The 15,849-nt window shown below is 34.2% G+C and overlaps 2 protein-coding genes across 5 annotated transcripts; one reads left to right on the forward strand and one right to left on the reverse strand.

Annotated features, from left to right (window-relative positions):
* The first annotated feature begins 7,288 nt into the window (after window positions 1-7,288).
* LOC127126013 (glutathione gamma-glutamylcysteinyltransferase 1) lies at window positions 7,289-10,906 on the forward strand. 3 transcript variants are annotated; one of them, XM_051054873.1, is made up of 8 exons: window positions 7,289-7,591; window positions 7,665-7,821; window positions 8,638-8,876; window positions 9,019-9,182; window positions 9,521-9,572; window positions 9,769-9,996; window positions 10,085-10,585; window positions 10,676-10,906. In XM_051054873.1, the coding sequence occupies exons 1-8, from the start codon at window positions 7,496-7,498 to the stop codon at window positions 10,760-10,762; spliced, it is 1,524 nt and encodes a 507-aa protein (XP_050910830.1). In that variant the 5' UTR covers window positions 7,289-7,495; the 3' UTR covers window positions 10,763-10,906. The 3 variants fall into 3 exon arrangements, with proteins under 3 accessions (XP_050910830.1, XP_050910831.1, XP_050910832.1); XM_051054874.1 differs by having other exon boundaries at window positions 7,289-7,570; XM_051054875.1 differs by having other exon boundaries at window positions 7,289-7,565.
* An 814-nt stretch (window positions 10,907-11,720) lies between these two features.
* LOC127126014 (phosphatidylinositol N-acetylglucosaminyltransferase subunit A) lies at window positions 11,721-13,576 on the reverse strand. Of its 2 annotated transcripts, none has more exons than XM_051054876.1 (5): window positions 12,656-13,576; window positions 12,424-12,540; window positions 12,233-12,336; window positions 12,051-12,141; window positions 11,721-11,948 (listed from the first exon to the last, which is right to left on the reverse strand). In XM_051054876.1, the coding sequence occupies exons 2-5, from the start codon at window positions 12,523-12,525 to the stop codon at window positions 11,808-11,810; spliced, it is 438 nt and encodes a 145-aa protein (XP_050910833.1). In that variant the 5' UTR covers window positions 12,526-12,540; window positions 12,656-13,576; the 3' UTR covers window positions 11,721-11,807. The 2 variants fall into 2 exon arrangements, with proteins under 2 accessions (XP_050910833.1, XP_050910834.1); XM_051054877.1 differs by having other exon boundaries at window positions 11,721-11,955; window positions 12,656-13,142.
* Window positions 13,577-15,849: the final 2,273 nt, after the last annotated feature.

Genomic DNA, 15,849 nt, shown 5'->3' on the forward strand with positions numbered 1-15,849 from the left:
GACACTCTGAAGAACCACCTGATGTACCCGTCGACATAGCTCCAGTCGGTATCAGATGACAAAGATAATCATCAAACATGACACCCATCTCTCTACGTGTCATAACAAGAGAAGTAGAGACAACACGATGTCTGGGAATTGTTTGAGTGTAGTCGAACTTCCGCATCACACACTCATGCAAATGAGGAGCAGTGGGACGTGATCTACAAACCAACCATCTTAAGTATATCACTATATCGTTAAATGATTGCGTCTTACGGTGATCGACATAGCTGTTGAAGTGCATGTCCTCGGAAACCAAGCGACCAAGACACACTTTGAACGACTATATTGCTTAGTTCCCTATGAGCGGGGCAAATGCAGATGGACACGACATATCCTCAGTATAAGTCGGAATAGAAGACTAGCCAAAAATGCGCGGGAAGTGCCGAAGGATCCAAGTTTGAAAAGTGTTGGAATACACAAATCATCGGCAAGGATGTTGCAAAAAAGTAATGAAAATGACGCAGAAATATTAAAAGATCAATAAATATTACCGTCAGTAGTGTGATGATGCTTGTGATTTGCTTTGTCTTTCACCTACAGTCCCTGATAACTTCGAGTACAAGTAGACCAAACAAGCGCCCCATAGTTGTACTCATGGATCAACTCGATGTCCTTGAAGTATCACAGGTAGACGTAATTTGTATAAGTCGCACTTTTGTCCATAAAAACACAGTGCCAATCAAATATAGCAAGTATGCTCTCATAACATACACTTTATGCGTCATCACCTGCTCGTTATCACCTTTATCCTGCTATGCTCTAAGGAGCTCATGTGTAAATACCTTTTTCGGGAATTCAAACCTAGCATGAGCCCCTCTGGTTTTTCCATATCCCTCATGACAACCTCTAGGTCAACTCCCAAATAGTCTATAATCAACTTGAGTGTCTTGTCTTTGCTAATCTTCCCATGATCTAGAAGTTTCCCCCTAATTAGAAGATGCAGCAAACACGTCACATCGTCGAGTGTGATAGACATCTCACCAAGCGGGAGATGAAATGATGAGGTCTCGGTGTGTCATATCTCCACAAATGCATTAAGCATATCGTGGATGACTGTAATATATCCGGTCATGCACAGATTCTTCGTCCCAAATAGGGACAAAGCTGCCTGAAACCACTTCTCATTCGGATGAGGCAAGCCAGTAATCTTTCGCTCGTTGTTAATAAACTTCAGCGAATCACGGTCCTGCAGAAAAATTAATCAATGTAAAAAATTTGTAATATAATAATAAACATAAATTAAAAAGAATGAATCCAACTAGTGTTACCTCGGTGTCCCAGATATGCCTGACAATATGGTATGGGTACATAGGCAGTAGTGACAACTCTACAAGATCTCCTTCAAATGCATGAGATGGCTCTGGCTTATCATCTTCAGCATATTCACCATCCGAAGAAGGCAATATCTCAGTAGCCTCAGACGTAACATCTTACTTCATGACCGACAATCAAATCTAATAAAACATACATAATACGCGATTCTCGAAGTAGGATGTTACTCACATCAAAACCATTATCCAAAATGAAACATTTTTTTTATAATTAGCCCGTTAAATACGCAGTAGAATTTTGTTTTAAAAATATCATGGCATTAAAAGCCTCAACAACAACTCAAAATTAAACATGGTTCATCTCTAAAACAAAAGAAAGATACGCAACATAACATAACATAAACAAAGAACAACTTGCTCTCCCGGTGTTACATATCAGAGTGACTCCACTAAAAGACTCGACCGATAGATAACCGAGGAGACATAACACCATCCTTAACCTCAAGCTCCTATTCAGGTACATGATTGTCTGTACTCCAGAGGAGCACAAACGCAATAACATAAATAGGGGTGAGAATACATTCAAATAACGACGCATACATAATCAGAGTAGTTCACCACATTCAAATTCACATAGAAATCAATCATACACCACATCCACAAATGTTTATAACTCACACACATCACCATTATATATGTATACCCATGCAATGTAACTCACAATACATTAATGACTCATATGCATGCGATACCGACCTAAACAATGACTCTCATTATGAATCGGGTTCCATCTTCCGAATCCATGAGCCTCACACCGAGCTTCAAGCTCTGTACCGAGCTTGAGACAATCATAAGTCCCCTCATCGAGATCCGTAGACCACCTCTTTCACCACTACCAACAATATAAGATGGACAAATGAATGGATGCATCATCACAATACTTCAACAATAATGAACGGTATCACATCGAACCATATGATTCATGTACAACAATCATATGGTAGTTTCCACACCAAAACTACGTATCTCAACTCAACATGTTATCATTATATGTATAACAATTCATCTCATAATCACATTAACAACATCAATATCATCTTCAACATCATAACACAACAACATTGTAATCCGCATCAACATCATACGCAACAACATCAAAATCATCATAACATTCATCGTCAGCATAACCTCAACAATACATACAAGCCTCATCAATTAATCATATTAATATAACATATTCAGTCTCTAATTACATCATCATTTGATAGGAAAACGCATTAGCTTTCCAACGCTTTGAACGACACTCAATTTGGACTTTTAAGATCAAAAATTACGACAAAAAAAGATTCCGACCGTAAAACACGAACAACAACTCCCGCTGAGCCCCCCCCCCCCCCCCCCCCCCCCAGGGCTGAGCACGGTCGCGATAGACTAAATGCATATTTTCTAGCGTTTTTCATTGTTGGGGGCCTTCCAGACCTTTTATTTCAATTATGTAAAAAGTCAAACGCTCAGAATTCGATTCCCTATAATTATATAATAATTATACAGCCACAAACACAAATTATATAGACTCCACATCAAATAATCATTGATTTAAGGTTATGTTTTAAAGCTCCCAAACCCCAACAATGACTTCTTAGCACCAACTATCCCAAAACAATATTTTATATACAAATTGGTACACAAATTTTCTCATTAAAAATCAGCATACAACAACACAAACAACATCAAATTCGGATTTCAATCAAATACCCAATAATCCTATTGGAGGTCAAGGATTCCTCATTCTACACCTCATGTATATACCCATTAGAGAAATAGTTCTCCCTCTTACGTGAATTTGATTTTCTCTCCCGAAATTCTAAGTTTTCAATGCTACTCTTGTCTTTTCAAACCAATTTTCACGTACCAACTAAACCCCCACTTTCTCTCAACTTCTCTTTTTATAATACAAAATCCCTAATTTTGCCTTCTCTATTCTATCCTTCTTTACTCCCAAAATCATTACTTTACCATTCTCCTTAATTTCTTTTTTATTTTAATTATTTAATCTAGTAACTAAATATTCTACCAAATACTCCTATTTTATTATTTTTATTAATTAAATTAAATAAACACTATTATTTTAAGCGATTAAAACTTTTTCTAAATTATTTCCAACAACCTCTAATTCTTTTAATTCTTAAAAATGCTCAAACCCTTCATATTTTTATTTTAATTAATAAATCTACTAAATTTACTATTATTTAATTATTTAAAATTCTAAACAATTCTAAATAATTATACTCAACTCTAACTCTCTCTACACCCCATAACTACACAATGATTAATTAAATCACACCGAACATATATGATTTAATTAAAATTAATCTAATGAAAATAGGGTGTTACAACTCTCCCTCACTTCCAGAGTTTTCGTCCTCGAAAATTGTCTGAGAAAAATAGAGTCGGATACGACTCTATCATCTGCTCCTCACGCTTCCAAGTTATGCTTCCACCAGCTGATCATCCCCAAACTACCTTTACTAAGACAATCTCCTTACCACGTAAGTATTTCACTTTTCGACCATCTATCCGCACTGACGATGCCTTAACGGCCAAGTTCTTTCTCACTTGTATATCATCCACTTGGATCACATGAGATGGATCTGAAATATATCTCCTCAAATGAGATGCATGAAACACATCATGAAGATTAGCTAGCGGCGATGGCAAGGAAATACGATAGACCGCCTCTCTTATCCTCTGTAAGATCTGGCATGGACCAACAAAACATGGAGTGAACTTCCTATATTTTAAAGCCCGACCAACACCAGTTACCGCGTAATTCTTAGGAACAAATGACCACTTTCTTTGAACCCAATGACTTTCCTTCTGTTATCATGGTATCTCTCTTGTAAACTCTGAGAAACTTTCATCTTCTCCTGAATCAATTTAATTTTTTTAGTCGTTTGTTGAACAATATCCGGTCCGAGCATAACACTCTCGCCCGATTCATACCAACATAAAGGAGTCATACATCTCATCCCATACAAGCCTCGAACAGTGTCGTTCAAATACTAGAATGAAAATTGTTATTATAAGTAAACTCAATCAAAGACAAGTAACTATCCCAAGCGCCTCCTTGTTTTAGCACACGGGCTCTCAACAAATCCCTTAAGATTGAATAGTTCTCTCTGTTTGACCGTCCATTTGTGAATGATAAGCAGAACTCAACCTCAACTTGGTACCCAACGCCTCCTATGAACTCTCCCAAAAGCTCGAAGTGAAATTTAAAATATCAATCCGACACAATACTCACAGGAATACCATGCAAACTGATAATTTTCTTAATATATAACTCAACCCCAACTTCTACAAGAGACAACGGATCTTAATCGAAATAAAATGAGCCGGTTTAGTCAGCATATCCACAATCATTCAAATGGAGTCCAAATAGTATCCGTCATGTCATTAATGAATTGACACATAAGCAAAATTGGATAAGGGACCATGCAAATCCAAACTTAATCAAAATTAAGAGACCAAAATGATTGATTTTGTAATAGAAAGATCAATTATTTAAAACGTCAAAACTAAATGGACCCAAATTACATTTAAGTCTATTAAAAAAACAAGAGATTTTTCAAAAAAAGAATGCAAATAATTACTCGACTAATCCAGTAAACTTAAATAATCAAAACTAATAGAATCATCCAATTTGATGTATATTAATCTGTGGGTTATCAATGGAAATCATCCAATTATTTTCCTACAAAGTAATGTTAGAGACACTGTATTTTTAATACTCTCCTTAGCATTCATTTTTTATTGGACGAAATGCATGCGGATTCCTCATTTTAGAAATAAGTACGACATAAATTGACAGAGATTTGTGATTCACCCCATAAAAAAATTAGTGTTATAAAAAGTGTTAAAAAGAATGTGTACCTACTACCTAGCACTCCTCTTTTCCTTACTCCTTCTATTTCTATTACTATTGTGTTTATCGATACTTTTTATTTTTTCCTACGATATCTTTAATTTTTTGATAATTTTTTTAATCTTTTTGCTCTATATAATAAATGATTCGGGATAATTTTGACAATATTACAATTAATTCTACATTAAATTTTGAAATAACACTTAAAAAAAAACATTTAAAAAAAAACATTTATAAAAAAACGGAGAGAGAGTATCACTTAGATTTTATATTCTCTCATCCTCCTAGTTGCCTTCTCATCCATATATCCTCGTTATACTTCAACTTTTAGTCTCTCTTAAATGGTTGTACTCATCTATGATAGGTTCATGATTAAAAATCGAGGTCAAAACGACCTAGAATGTGCTATATATTATTTTTTAAAGAAATTTTATCTTTTATTTCGATTTTCTAAAAAACTCACGTAAAATATTATTTAATGTTTGAATTTTGATTCCAACTTTTATAATTTTATATTTTATTTATAATTAAAAAGATGCATTTATTTTTTATAAAAAATATATCCTTTTGAATTTCTTATCATAAAAAAATTAATAAATTTCTTTCATTGAAATATAGTTTAAATTTATACCCACTTTTAAAATTATTTATAGTTTTATTTTTTTACTACAATATTTAAACTCTGATTATAAGTATTGAAGCGGAAGTAATAAAACAATATAAATTTTTAATAATCAATTTATTTTAAAAAATAAAACAGTATATTTTAATAAAAAAGATAAACATAAAAAAAAGAACAGATTTTTAAATTGTGAGATTTTTTTTAAAGATTAAAAAGGGCAAAGTTCAAGAAAGAAAATACTATTACACAATTACACTCCTCATATGTTAAGAGTGTAAAATATTTTTCCAACTGTGTCTAATCAAATCACTCTACACTTTTTAGATTAGTTTTTAAAATAAAAATGGCAAATATTTATTCAACATGATTTAATTGAATATATGGGTATGAAATTTTGACATCGTCAATGCATAAAAATCCATATATTATGCATAAAAACTATATATATTATAAAGTGATTTTATTTTACCCACTTAATTATTACTACAAACTTTTTTCTTCTATTGCACTTTTATATTTAATGCAAGGTGCCCAATATTTCGAAGATCAATATTTATTAATTAAATCTCCGGTCGTTTGTTCCAATAACAAACCATGACTAAAACATAATTTAAATTGTAAACTTTTAAGTCATTCATACTTCAATTTTTCACTATCAGTTTTCGACTACTACACATTATCAATTATTAAAGTGGAAATAATGAAACAATTTTTTTTTAATCATATCTTTTTCGAAATAATAAACCAATCTATTTTAAACAATAATAAAATCTATATATTTCAATCAGAAACTATTACAATTTAATAGTAGATTTTCTTTTGATGGTGAATCAATAGTTGCCATGTTAAAGTTGGAAACATGTTACTTATAAATAGAACCAGGACATTGTAAATTTGTAATAACAAAAATTAAACTAATCGCCTTCTCTCAAAGGACCTATTGAGAAATAAGTTAAGAGAAGAAAATTAAGATGAATGGATTTTATAAAAGACCTCTTCCTACTCCTGCAATAGACTTTGTTTGTGACGATGGCAAGGTTAGAGTTTCTTTCAGTTTTTGGATTCTCTGTTATTGGTAAAATAGAGTACACACATAATTTATTACAACTTTTTGGTATTGTTTGCTATTGTTAAAATATAGTTTACACACAAGTTAGTAAAAAAAAATTGTATTTATATAATATTTGACCGTTTATAATTCATTCTCTTGATTAGGTAAAAGTATAAAACTTGAATACCGTATAATATCAAGCTAGGAATCATAATGTGTGAATTTGACCAATCATAATGTGTGAATTTGACCAATAGCAAAAAAATAATATTAATAAAAATAGAGATTGTTAAAGTCTCATTAATTTTTAAACACTCTACAGTGCAAAAATAAATATTGAATACTATAATAAATTTGATTTTTTTCCATTAGCAAAATTAATGAATCAAATTTATTCTTATTTCGCAAATAGCATTAGCCATTACCCATCGAGTGAACCCTTATTAGAACCGGGACTGTGCAACACGCGCCGCCGAAGTTAAGCTTCGGAGAGCTTTCTCCGCCGTTGCTTCTAGACGAAGCTTGTCTCAATTCTAATTCCGAAATCCAAAACCAGTGAGGCTATAATTAGCTTGTGTATCATGGCAATGGCGGGATTGTATAGACGCCTTCTTCCTTCTCCCCCTTGCTTTGATTTTGCTTCATCTCACGGCAAGGTCACTTTCTCATATGGCAAGGTTACTTTGTGTATGGTATTGTGTAGTTTCAGTTTTATTTTGTGTTGTTCATGTGTTTGTTTTATTGTCGCAGCAACTTTTTGTTGAAGGCATTCAAAATGGAACCATGGAAGGCTTTTATAGGTTGATATCTTATTTCCAAACACAATCAGAACCCGCCTATTGTGGCCTCGCCAGTCTAGCTATGGTACTCAATGCTCTTGCCATTGATCCTGGCAGAAAATGGAAAGGTACTCTTATTTTGCTTAACATTTTTTTAGTAAAACCCCCTTCAGCCCATGACAGCTCATGAGATGGGGATTAAAGGTTAATTTTGATGAATATTAATTCCAAAAGGTAGATATTAAGGCTTAACTATGCTGCTATCAAACTTCAAATTTATCCTTTGCACTCTGGTGTTGGTAGCAGCTTCATCTTCAGAGACAATAATATCTTATATTTGAAGTTTGCACTAAATTAAGATATAGTATGATACTACTAAGATAAAATATTAAAAGATGGTTGGTTTTGAAAGGTTTGGAAACAGGTCAAAGGTTAATGCAATGCAACTACAGAAGAGGGTGATTTATCTTTTAGGTTTATGATTACAATCTAGATGATAGATATCTTCCCAGACAAACAAAGTCATCATATACTCAAATTATAAAAATTATTATTATAAAATAGTACAATGCAAAAAGTTGGTACAAATTGGAACATCAGGTCTACAACACTCACATGCATTTTTTTAATCTTTAACTCAACACCTCATTACATCTAATCAGCTATTATTATACAAGAAAAATAAACTAGGTGTAGAAGAGTGTGTGTGCAACATGAAGTATAGACACATCTAATGACAATGACACTGTTAATGATTTAAGACAAATAATTGAATGTAACCACATGTATTGGCACTAAATATGGTGCTATCAAGCCTCAAATATGTCGCTTTAACGTGGCCTTGGTGCTATCAAGCTTCAAATATATCAAACCTCAAATATAGGTATTGTGGTGTTTTGGGCTTTATTAATTTTACATTTTGTCTTTTGGGCAATCATTTGCAGGACCTTGGAGATGGTTCGATGAATCTATGTTGGACTGCTGTGAACCTTTAGAAATTGTAAAGGCTAGAGGCATCACATTTGGGAAACTTGTATGCTTGGCTCATTGTGCTGGAGCCAAAGTTGAGGCCTTCCATGCTAGTCAGAGCACCATCAATGATTTTCGTAAATATGTACTCAAATGTTCAAGTTCCGATGACTGTCATTTAATCTCATCATACCATAGAGGTGCCCTTAAACAAGTATGTATATAAGTTTTATAGGTTTCATAATTCATTTTTATACGTACTGATTTGTTCATTATAAAACTTTATTTTTAATCTTTTTCTTCCTATGTATAAAAGAAGAAATGTTTGACAGTATTTACTTGATTAATCATGACAGACGGGAACCGGTCACTTTTCTCCTATTGGTGGATATCATGTTGGAAAGGACATGGCATTAATTTTGGATGTTGCACGTTTTAAGTATCCTCCCCATTGGGTTCCACTTACCGCTCTTTGGGAAGGCATGAATTATATTGATGAATCAACTGGAAAATCTAGGGGGTAAACTTTTTTCTATAATTTTTTTACAATTTTGCATTGACGTTGTAATCTAAGTTAATCCTATAGTTACATTTTTGTGTGAAAAAACTGTTAGAAATGTTGGGATTAAGGAAGGTTGAAATCAATGATTGTAAATCTTTTTAACTAAGTGTTGGGGCTAATGAACCAAAGTGAGTTATTTTTTATAAGAAACTTAAATATCTATTAATGGACTTGGGCAATTTTGCAATTTAAACATTGAGATAATTTCATGAATTTTGAATTCGTTATATGGTGTAAACTTTATCTGGTCATCTTTTTGCCTATGGTATATATAATCTTGCGAATTACCTCTCCAGGTTCATGCTTATATCAAGGCCGCACACGGAACCTGGCATGCTTTATACTCTGGTATTTTTCCTTCCCCTATGTAGTGAGTCTGAATTTGACACTTCAGCATACAGTAATTAACATCAGTGTGGGTGTTACGTTGTTTGTAGCATGCTTGTATTCTTCATTGTTAATGTGTCGGTTGTAGTATGCTTGTGTCTTTTATAGTTTGTGTAGTGTTGGATTTGATATATCATTCCTTCTTTTGATCTTGCAGAGTTGCAAACATGAGAGTTGGAATAGTATCGCGAAATTCCTAATGGATGATGTGCCTTTTCTATTAAAATCAGAGGATGTGCAAGACATATACAAGGTTTTTTCAATTATATTCACATCCCTGCCATCCAATTTTGAAGAATTCATCAAATGGATTGCAGAGATCAGAAGGCACGAGGATGGCGATTCAAGCTTAAGTGAAGAGGAGAAAACAAGGCTCGCTGTCAAGGTTTGACATGTTTTGTCTCAACTAACTGTGGTTTATTCATTCTGTTATTCTTAGTCTCATATTATGCTTAACTTTTTTGGTTATGCAGGAAGAGGTATTGAGACACGTGCACGAAACAAGTCTTTTCAAACACGTGTCCTCTTTTCTGTCAAGTTCTTGTGGCAGACAGACACTAACTTCAGGTGATGGAGATGCCTTACCTGTCATTGCTGCAAGTGTTTGTTGCCAAGGAGCAGAGATTTTAGGTGGAAAACATAGCTCACCGGCCGTGTATTGCTGTCCAGAAACATGTGTGAAATGTTGGAAAGCCGAAGATGACAAATCAATAACAATGGTTAGTGGAACTGTTGTAAACGGTAACACAGAGCAAGGGGTTGATGTGTTGATTCCTTCGTCATCTGGGAAATTATGTTGCACTTGTTCTAGCAAAAAGAACATTAGGATGCACCCAGCTAGCTCTGATGTGCTAACCGTGCTTTTACTGTCCTTACCATCTACAACATGGGATGGTATCACGGATGAGAAGCTTTTGAAAGAAATACATGATCTGGTTTCACATGAAAATCTTTCTACTTTACTTCAAGAAGAGGTAATTTTCTGTAGTAATTTTGATATCTGCTACTGTCAAGTCTGTTCGATCTTTTTTTACTTGAACTTATTGTAGAAGTTTGCATTTCAGGTTTTACACTTAAGACGACAACTACATATTCTGAAGAGATGTCAAGAGGGGAAGGTAGATGAGGATCTTCAAGCTCCTTTATCTTAGCATATCTCCTACATATTTATTCTAACATGGATGGGAATAAGATCCTTCCATAACAAATTTATTATGTAAATAATTTTTTCGCCCATATTTATTAGTCCTCTGTGCTCAAATGAATAAGGATCTTGAAGCTCCTTTATCTTAGCATATCTCCTACATATTTAATAATACAGATGATAGTGTATTTCAAATCTTAAGATAATGAAGTCTATCAAGAAATTAAGGGTTTTTTTCCTAGTAGCCTTAAAAGTGAATAGTAGTTATTTAAGAAGATAATGAAGCCTCTCACGAAATTAAGGTTTTTAAATTTTTGAATGAACTCTTATGAGCTTGTGATTTTAGGTCATTAAACAAGTTAATTTACATTTAAATTCTATTTTTTAATAATCTTTTTTTTTTTAAATGGAGGGCTAATGCCCAAACAGAAAATTACAATAGGATGTTCCTCCTAGTGGGGAATTTCCTCAAGTCCTCTAATAAACATTTTGGGGACACACTTCATAAAATTGTAAACCCTTTATCAAATGTGTTCCTTATCTAGCAAGAATGTCATCACATTTATTTGCTTCTATGTATATAAACTCAATTCGAGATCAAATTCAATCTTGCTACTTTCTCCTCGGTGCTCTTGGAGAGAGCTTCAACGACCTTGTTATCGATTTGCACTATTAGCTTATTGTAGGGGTGGACATCGGTTGGGTTGGATCGGTTTTCGGGCCCAAATTCCCAATCCGACCTAACCATCGGTTGGAAAAAACATAACCAAAACCGACCGGTTTGCAATTCGGTTATTTTCGGTTTCGATTTTGTTCGGTTCGGTTTCATAATGCGGTTTATTCGGTTTTAAAAATAATTGAGCTCATTCCAAAATAAACCCAACACAAGTGGATTTTATCTAGGATTTAAATAGCACAATTTTATACTAGTCTTTAAACTTTTAGTTTACTTATGAACAAAAAAATAAAACAATATATCTTAAAACTTATGAAATTGCTGCATTTTTCGGAAATGGGAGCTTAATTGACTCATTTGAAGCAGAATCGTCGAATCATGTCAGCATTTTTTTCCTATGAAATATTATTAGTATCACTACTATTGTAATTTTCTGCATTGTTGTATTTTCTGCAACATCCCTCCAATCCATCGCAGTTGCGCGAAAGAATAACATCGGGCGCCTCCTCAATTTCATCTGCAGGCTAATAATGAAAGCAGTCAAAATAACAAAAGTAAGAAAACTCACCAAACATGATCAAGAAGCAAAAATGTGCAACACTATTCAAGTCTATTATACCTGCCATAGTTCCAGTAGATGCCATAGCAAAAAATTGAAGATCATAACCAAGCAAAAGATCTTTCCTGCCCATGCTCCACAAGAGAGGTATCTAGACATAATTGAAACAGAATGACCAGCGGATTTCCTTTTACAACTAGATGTTCCTATTAGAATCAAATTGAATCAGTGAAGGTGTTTACCGTGAGAGACGTTCAAGTAGGTTTTGATCGGAACACTTCAGAGCACGGTCATATACAATTTCGGTCCTTTTGGCAACATCATGCCAGCTATAGAGTTCCCTCATCTAGAGATAATAGATTAATAGATTGAGTAAGTAACTAGTTTATCCAGTGAAAGCAAAAGGAAAGGGTCATTTGAACTACAAACTCACTCGATTGTGCATGACTTGAGGATCAATTTTAGGCAGCATAGTTATTGCCCTTTGGATTGCGCGCACCATATCACTTGGATCAGGTTCTGCCAAAACAATCATGTCATCTGGTACAACCTATACCATGGAAGTGAATATCAACCCCCATATGTTAGCATTCCAACATCATGGAATTGAAAAGAAAGGCATTTATATATCATAGAAGAATAGAAAGAAAATCTGTGGTACCTACCTCAGGAACACCTCCGACACGCGTGCTGACTGTTAACAATCCACAGCTAGCAGCCTTTAATATGGCTATGCAAAAAGCTTCTGTTAAGGAACTGTAACAGTGCAAAGATCAGGTAGGACAATAAATACAAAAGAAATAATATTGGATACACCTCAGAATGATAAAGTTCATGTCCTTAATATCTTCAAATCAATAACAAAGAATCAGAAAAGATGTATTTGTGACTCAATCTAGTTTGGATCAGATATTAACTGTTTGAAGTGGATTCATGACATAGGTCAGCATGTTACGTTAACCAACCAATGGTACATAAGCAAAAAGTAGAAAGTAGCAACAATCACTAATTTATTTTGGGGGTTATTCGGTTGAAATGGTGTCCCTTTGCTCCAGAGGTCATGTTACAAACTGGTGTAAATTTCTTCTTAGATTAACAAGTGTCTGTTAAGTCGACATTATAAACATGCTAGGATCACCAAACCTAAACCGACCGGTTTAACCCATGTGAACCCAAGATTATTCAAACCGTCAAACCGAAAAACCGACTCACCCGAACCGGTGTCTACGGGGCCACATGGTTCGGTCGGTTTGGGCTGGATTTCGTTAATTTGTCCAGCGCTAGCTTATTGTATCCCCTAGCTCTAGCAACATTGAGGCATATGTAAACACCCCATAATTCAGCTGCCTGATTGCTGCAAAATCCTAGATTCATGGCATAACCACCGAGCCAATTTCCATGATGGTCTCTATACACTCACCCTGCAACATGCATACTTTCACATATCCATCTGAATTGAGACAAACCCAATCAATCTCATGTCGCTTCCAATGCATATATGTCTCAATTGGAGGGATGCTGCTAAATTTGTATTGCAGCCATAAGCTCATATCATACATTTGGACATTTTCTTGAACAATCTGTGCAAAATTGAGAGGTGTGACATAAGTGGGAACATGAGATCTTTGATTTCGCCAGTACCATATGTTATAACATGTAGTGGCCTAAGTGGCTTGCCATTCTCCATGACCTATGGTTATGGACCATGCTTGTCTCCAACCTGTCTTGCAATTCAGCTTGAAAAAGTTGTTCCTTGCTAGCATTGCTTACCAATTGTATCCATACCTGTTTGACTGCTTTACCATCACAAATAATATGTAATATAGTTTCAAATGTATGAACACGTTCCTCACATGAGTTATCCCTCAACTTTAAATGATGCAGATAGGAATTGGTTTTGATGCCATTTTGATGCACCATCCAGATGAACACCCGAATTCTCTTTGAAATATTTAATTATTAGTGCAACTTCCGTTAGATGTGTTTTGTATGATGTCACAATTAGGATACTTTAATGTTAATGTATATTGGACGGTATTCTCTGATTCGCTATGTGCATCTTAGCATTATGAAGTATAAAAGTATTTGAAAACAATTTGGAAAAGGTCTCATGCATCAAACATGCATGACAAAAATAATTTTTGTGAAAAATAGTATTACAGGTCGACCTATAGAAAAAATTTATTGGCTATAGGTCGATATATGCATTCTATAGATCGACACATATGTTGCAATATTAAAGCATATAACTTTTGTCTCATGTGCCGAGTCTTCAGGTCGACACATAGAGAGCGCATAACAGTCATAAGTCGACACATGCCTTTAGATAGGTCGACACATAACTTTTATAAGTCGACCTATCCAATGTAATTTTTGAAAATTCATATTTTTTTCAAGTCCATTACATTCATTTTTTTCTCCCTAAATCACCCATGCATATAAATACTTCATATATGTATTATTTTCTAGTAAGGTTTCTAGAGTGAGGAAAACCTACATGAATTCAGGATTTCAAAGCATTCTCACCATCTTCAACTCCATTTATGCATACACACAATCAAACTACACATAATCATTTTTTGATTTGGTACCATCTATATTATGGTTGATAACGTCCAATTAAGTTTGTTGTACTGAGAATATTGGGTTGAGAACTTTGAGGGATTCAAATCGAAAAACCGAGTTGAGGTTTTTCTTTAAGATCGTTTAGGATTTGAAGATTTTGGACAAGATTGTGCAATTCGGATCCGATCGAGTGAAAACCTTGGGACAAAGGGTGCCTTACAAGGGAGTAGCGTGAGACGGTGGATCGTGTTGGCAAATCTTGGATTTTAACAAATGTGTGCTTGGGATTAACTTAGTCGGGTGAAAGCCTTGAGACAAGGAATGTCTTGCAAGAAAGTAGCAAGAACATGTGAATTGAAGCGACATTGTTGGTTACATGATCAATCTTTGATTAAGGGTTTTGGAGGTGGTATAGTCAACATCAAAATTAGGGTTTGTAGAGTTCGATTTCTTCATCTCTTGTATACACACATTTTTCAAAGTAGGATTTATTATAATATCTCAATTCGAATTCGAATTGAGGGCATACGTACCCATAACGAGGTCGATTGAGGATCTGCCTAAACAAATCCTTGTGTACTCTCTCCCTCTCTTTATCTCTTTTATTTTGTGGTTTGCAAATTGTTTATTGCATTGATCATCCGATAAATATCATTTGGATCATAATTTTGAATGCATTTTGAAATTTGTGTTGTTGTGTAGATCACAAATTATTTGGTTGTGATTGGATTTCTAAGAACAACAAAATCCTACATAAAGTTCCAAACATTGTTGATCACACACTAAGTATTCCACAAATTGTTTTACTTAATTTTTTGTGTGTTTTGATTGTTGGAGATGGACTTTTTCTATTGCATTGTATTTAACTAGTTGTTATTAATTGTTGTTGATTGACTTGTGAGTTATTATCATTGCATTGACACCTCTATGTATATCCGAGCTTTTCGATATTAGGTTCGGTTAGAAGATTTTTGATCTGAGGAATTTTTGAAACTTGCTTTCGCGCTATGAACTTTTTCAAAACCAATTTTGTTTCAAATTTTAACTTATGATTTATTCAACCCCCTCTAGATCTTGGCCTATCATCTAACATTAACTTCCAAATGGCTTTCCAGTGATCATCCATGTTCCTTATGCTAGAATCTTTGATTATGTCAAAAGTAGTTGTTATGGAGAACATTCCATTAGTTATGCCTCCCCAAATACAAGTATCTTACTTATAATCACTCTTGCTCGGGGGCGATATTGCCTGAATTTTAGCCATAGTATCCTAACTAAAATGTCTCCACAATAG

This window comes from Lathyrus oleraceus, chromosome 3, assembly GCF_024323335.1.
Source record: "Lathyrus oleraceus cultivar Zhongwan6 chromosome 3, CAAS_Psat_ZW6_1.0, whole genome shotgun sequence".
Classification (NCBI taxonomy): domain Eukaryota; kingdom Viridiplantae; phylum Streptophyta; class Magnoliopsida; order Fabales; family Fabaceae; genus Lathyrus; species Lathyrus oleraceus.

Bases quoted from the DNA above. Each gene is read 5' to 3' on its own strand.
- LOC127126013 (XM_051054873.1), top strand. From the start codon at position 7,496: ATGGCAATGGCGGGATTGTATAGACGCCTTCTTCCTTCTCCCCCTTGC. The intron at 9,183-9,520 runs GTAAACTTTTTT...TTACCTCTCCAG, and splicing joins TCAACTGGAAAATCTAGGGG to GTTCATGCTTATATCAAGGC. The intron at 10,586-10,675 runs GTAATTTTCTGT...TTTGCATTTCAG, and splicing joins CTACTTTACTTCAAGAAGAG to GTTTTACACTTAAGACGACA.
- LOC127126014 (XM_051054876.1), bottom strand. From the start codon at position 12,525: ATGATTGTTTTGGCAGAACCTGATCCAAGTGATATGGTGCGCGCAATC. The intron at 12,142-12,232 runs GTAAACACCTTC...AATTATGTCTAG, and splicing joins CTACTTGAACGTCTCTCACG to ATACCTCTCTTGTGGAGCAT. The intron at 11,949-12,050 runs GTATAATAGACT...ATTAGCCTGCAG, and splicing joins ATCTACTGGAACTATGGCAG to ATGAAATTGAGGAGGCGCCC.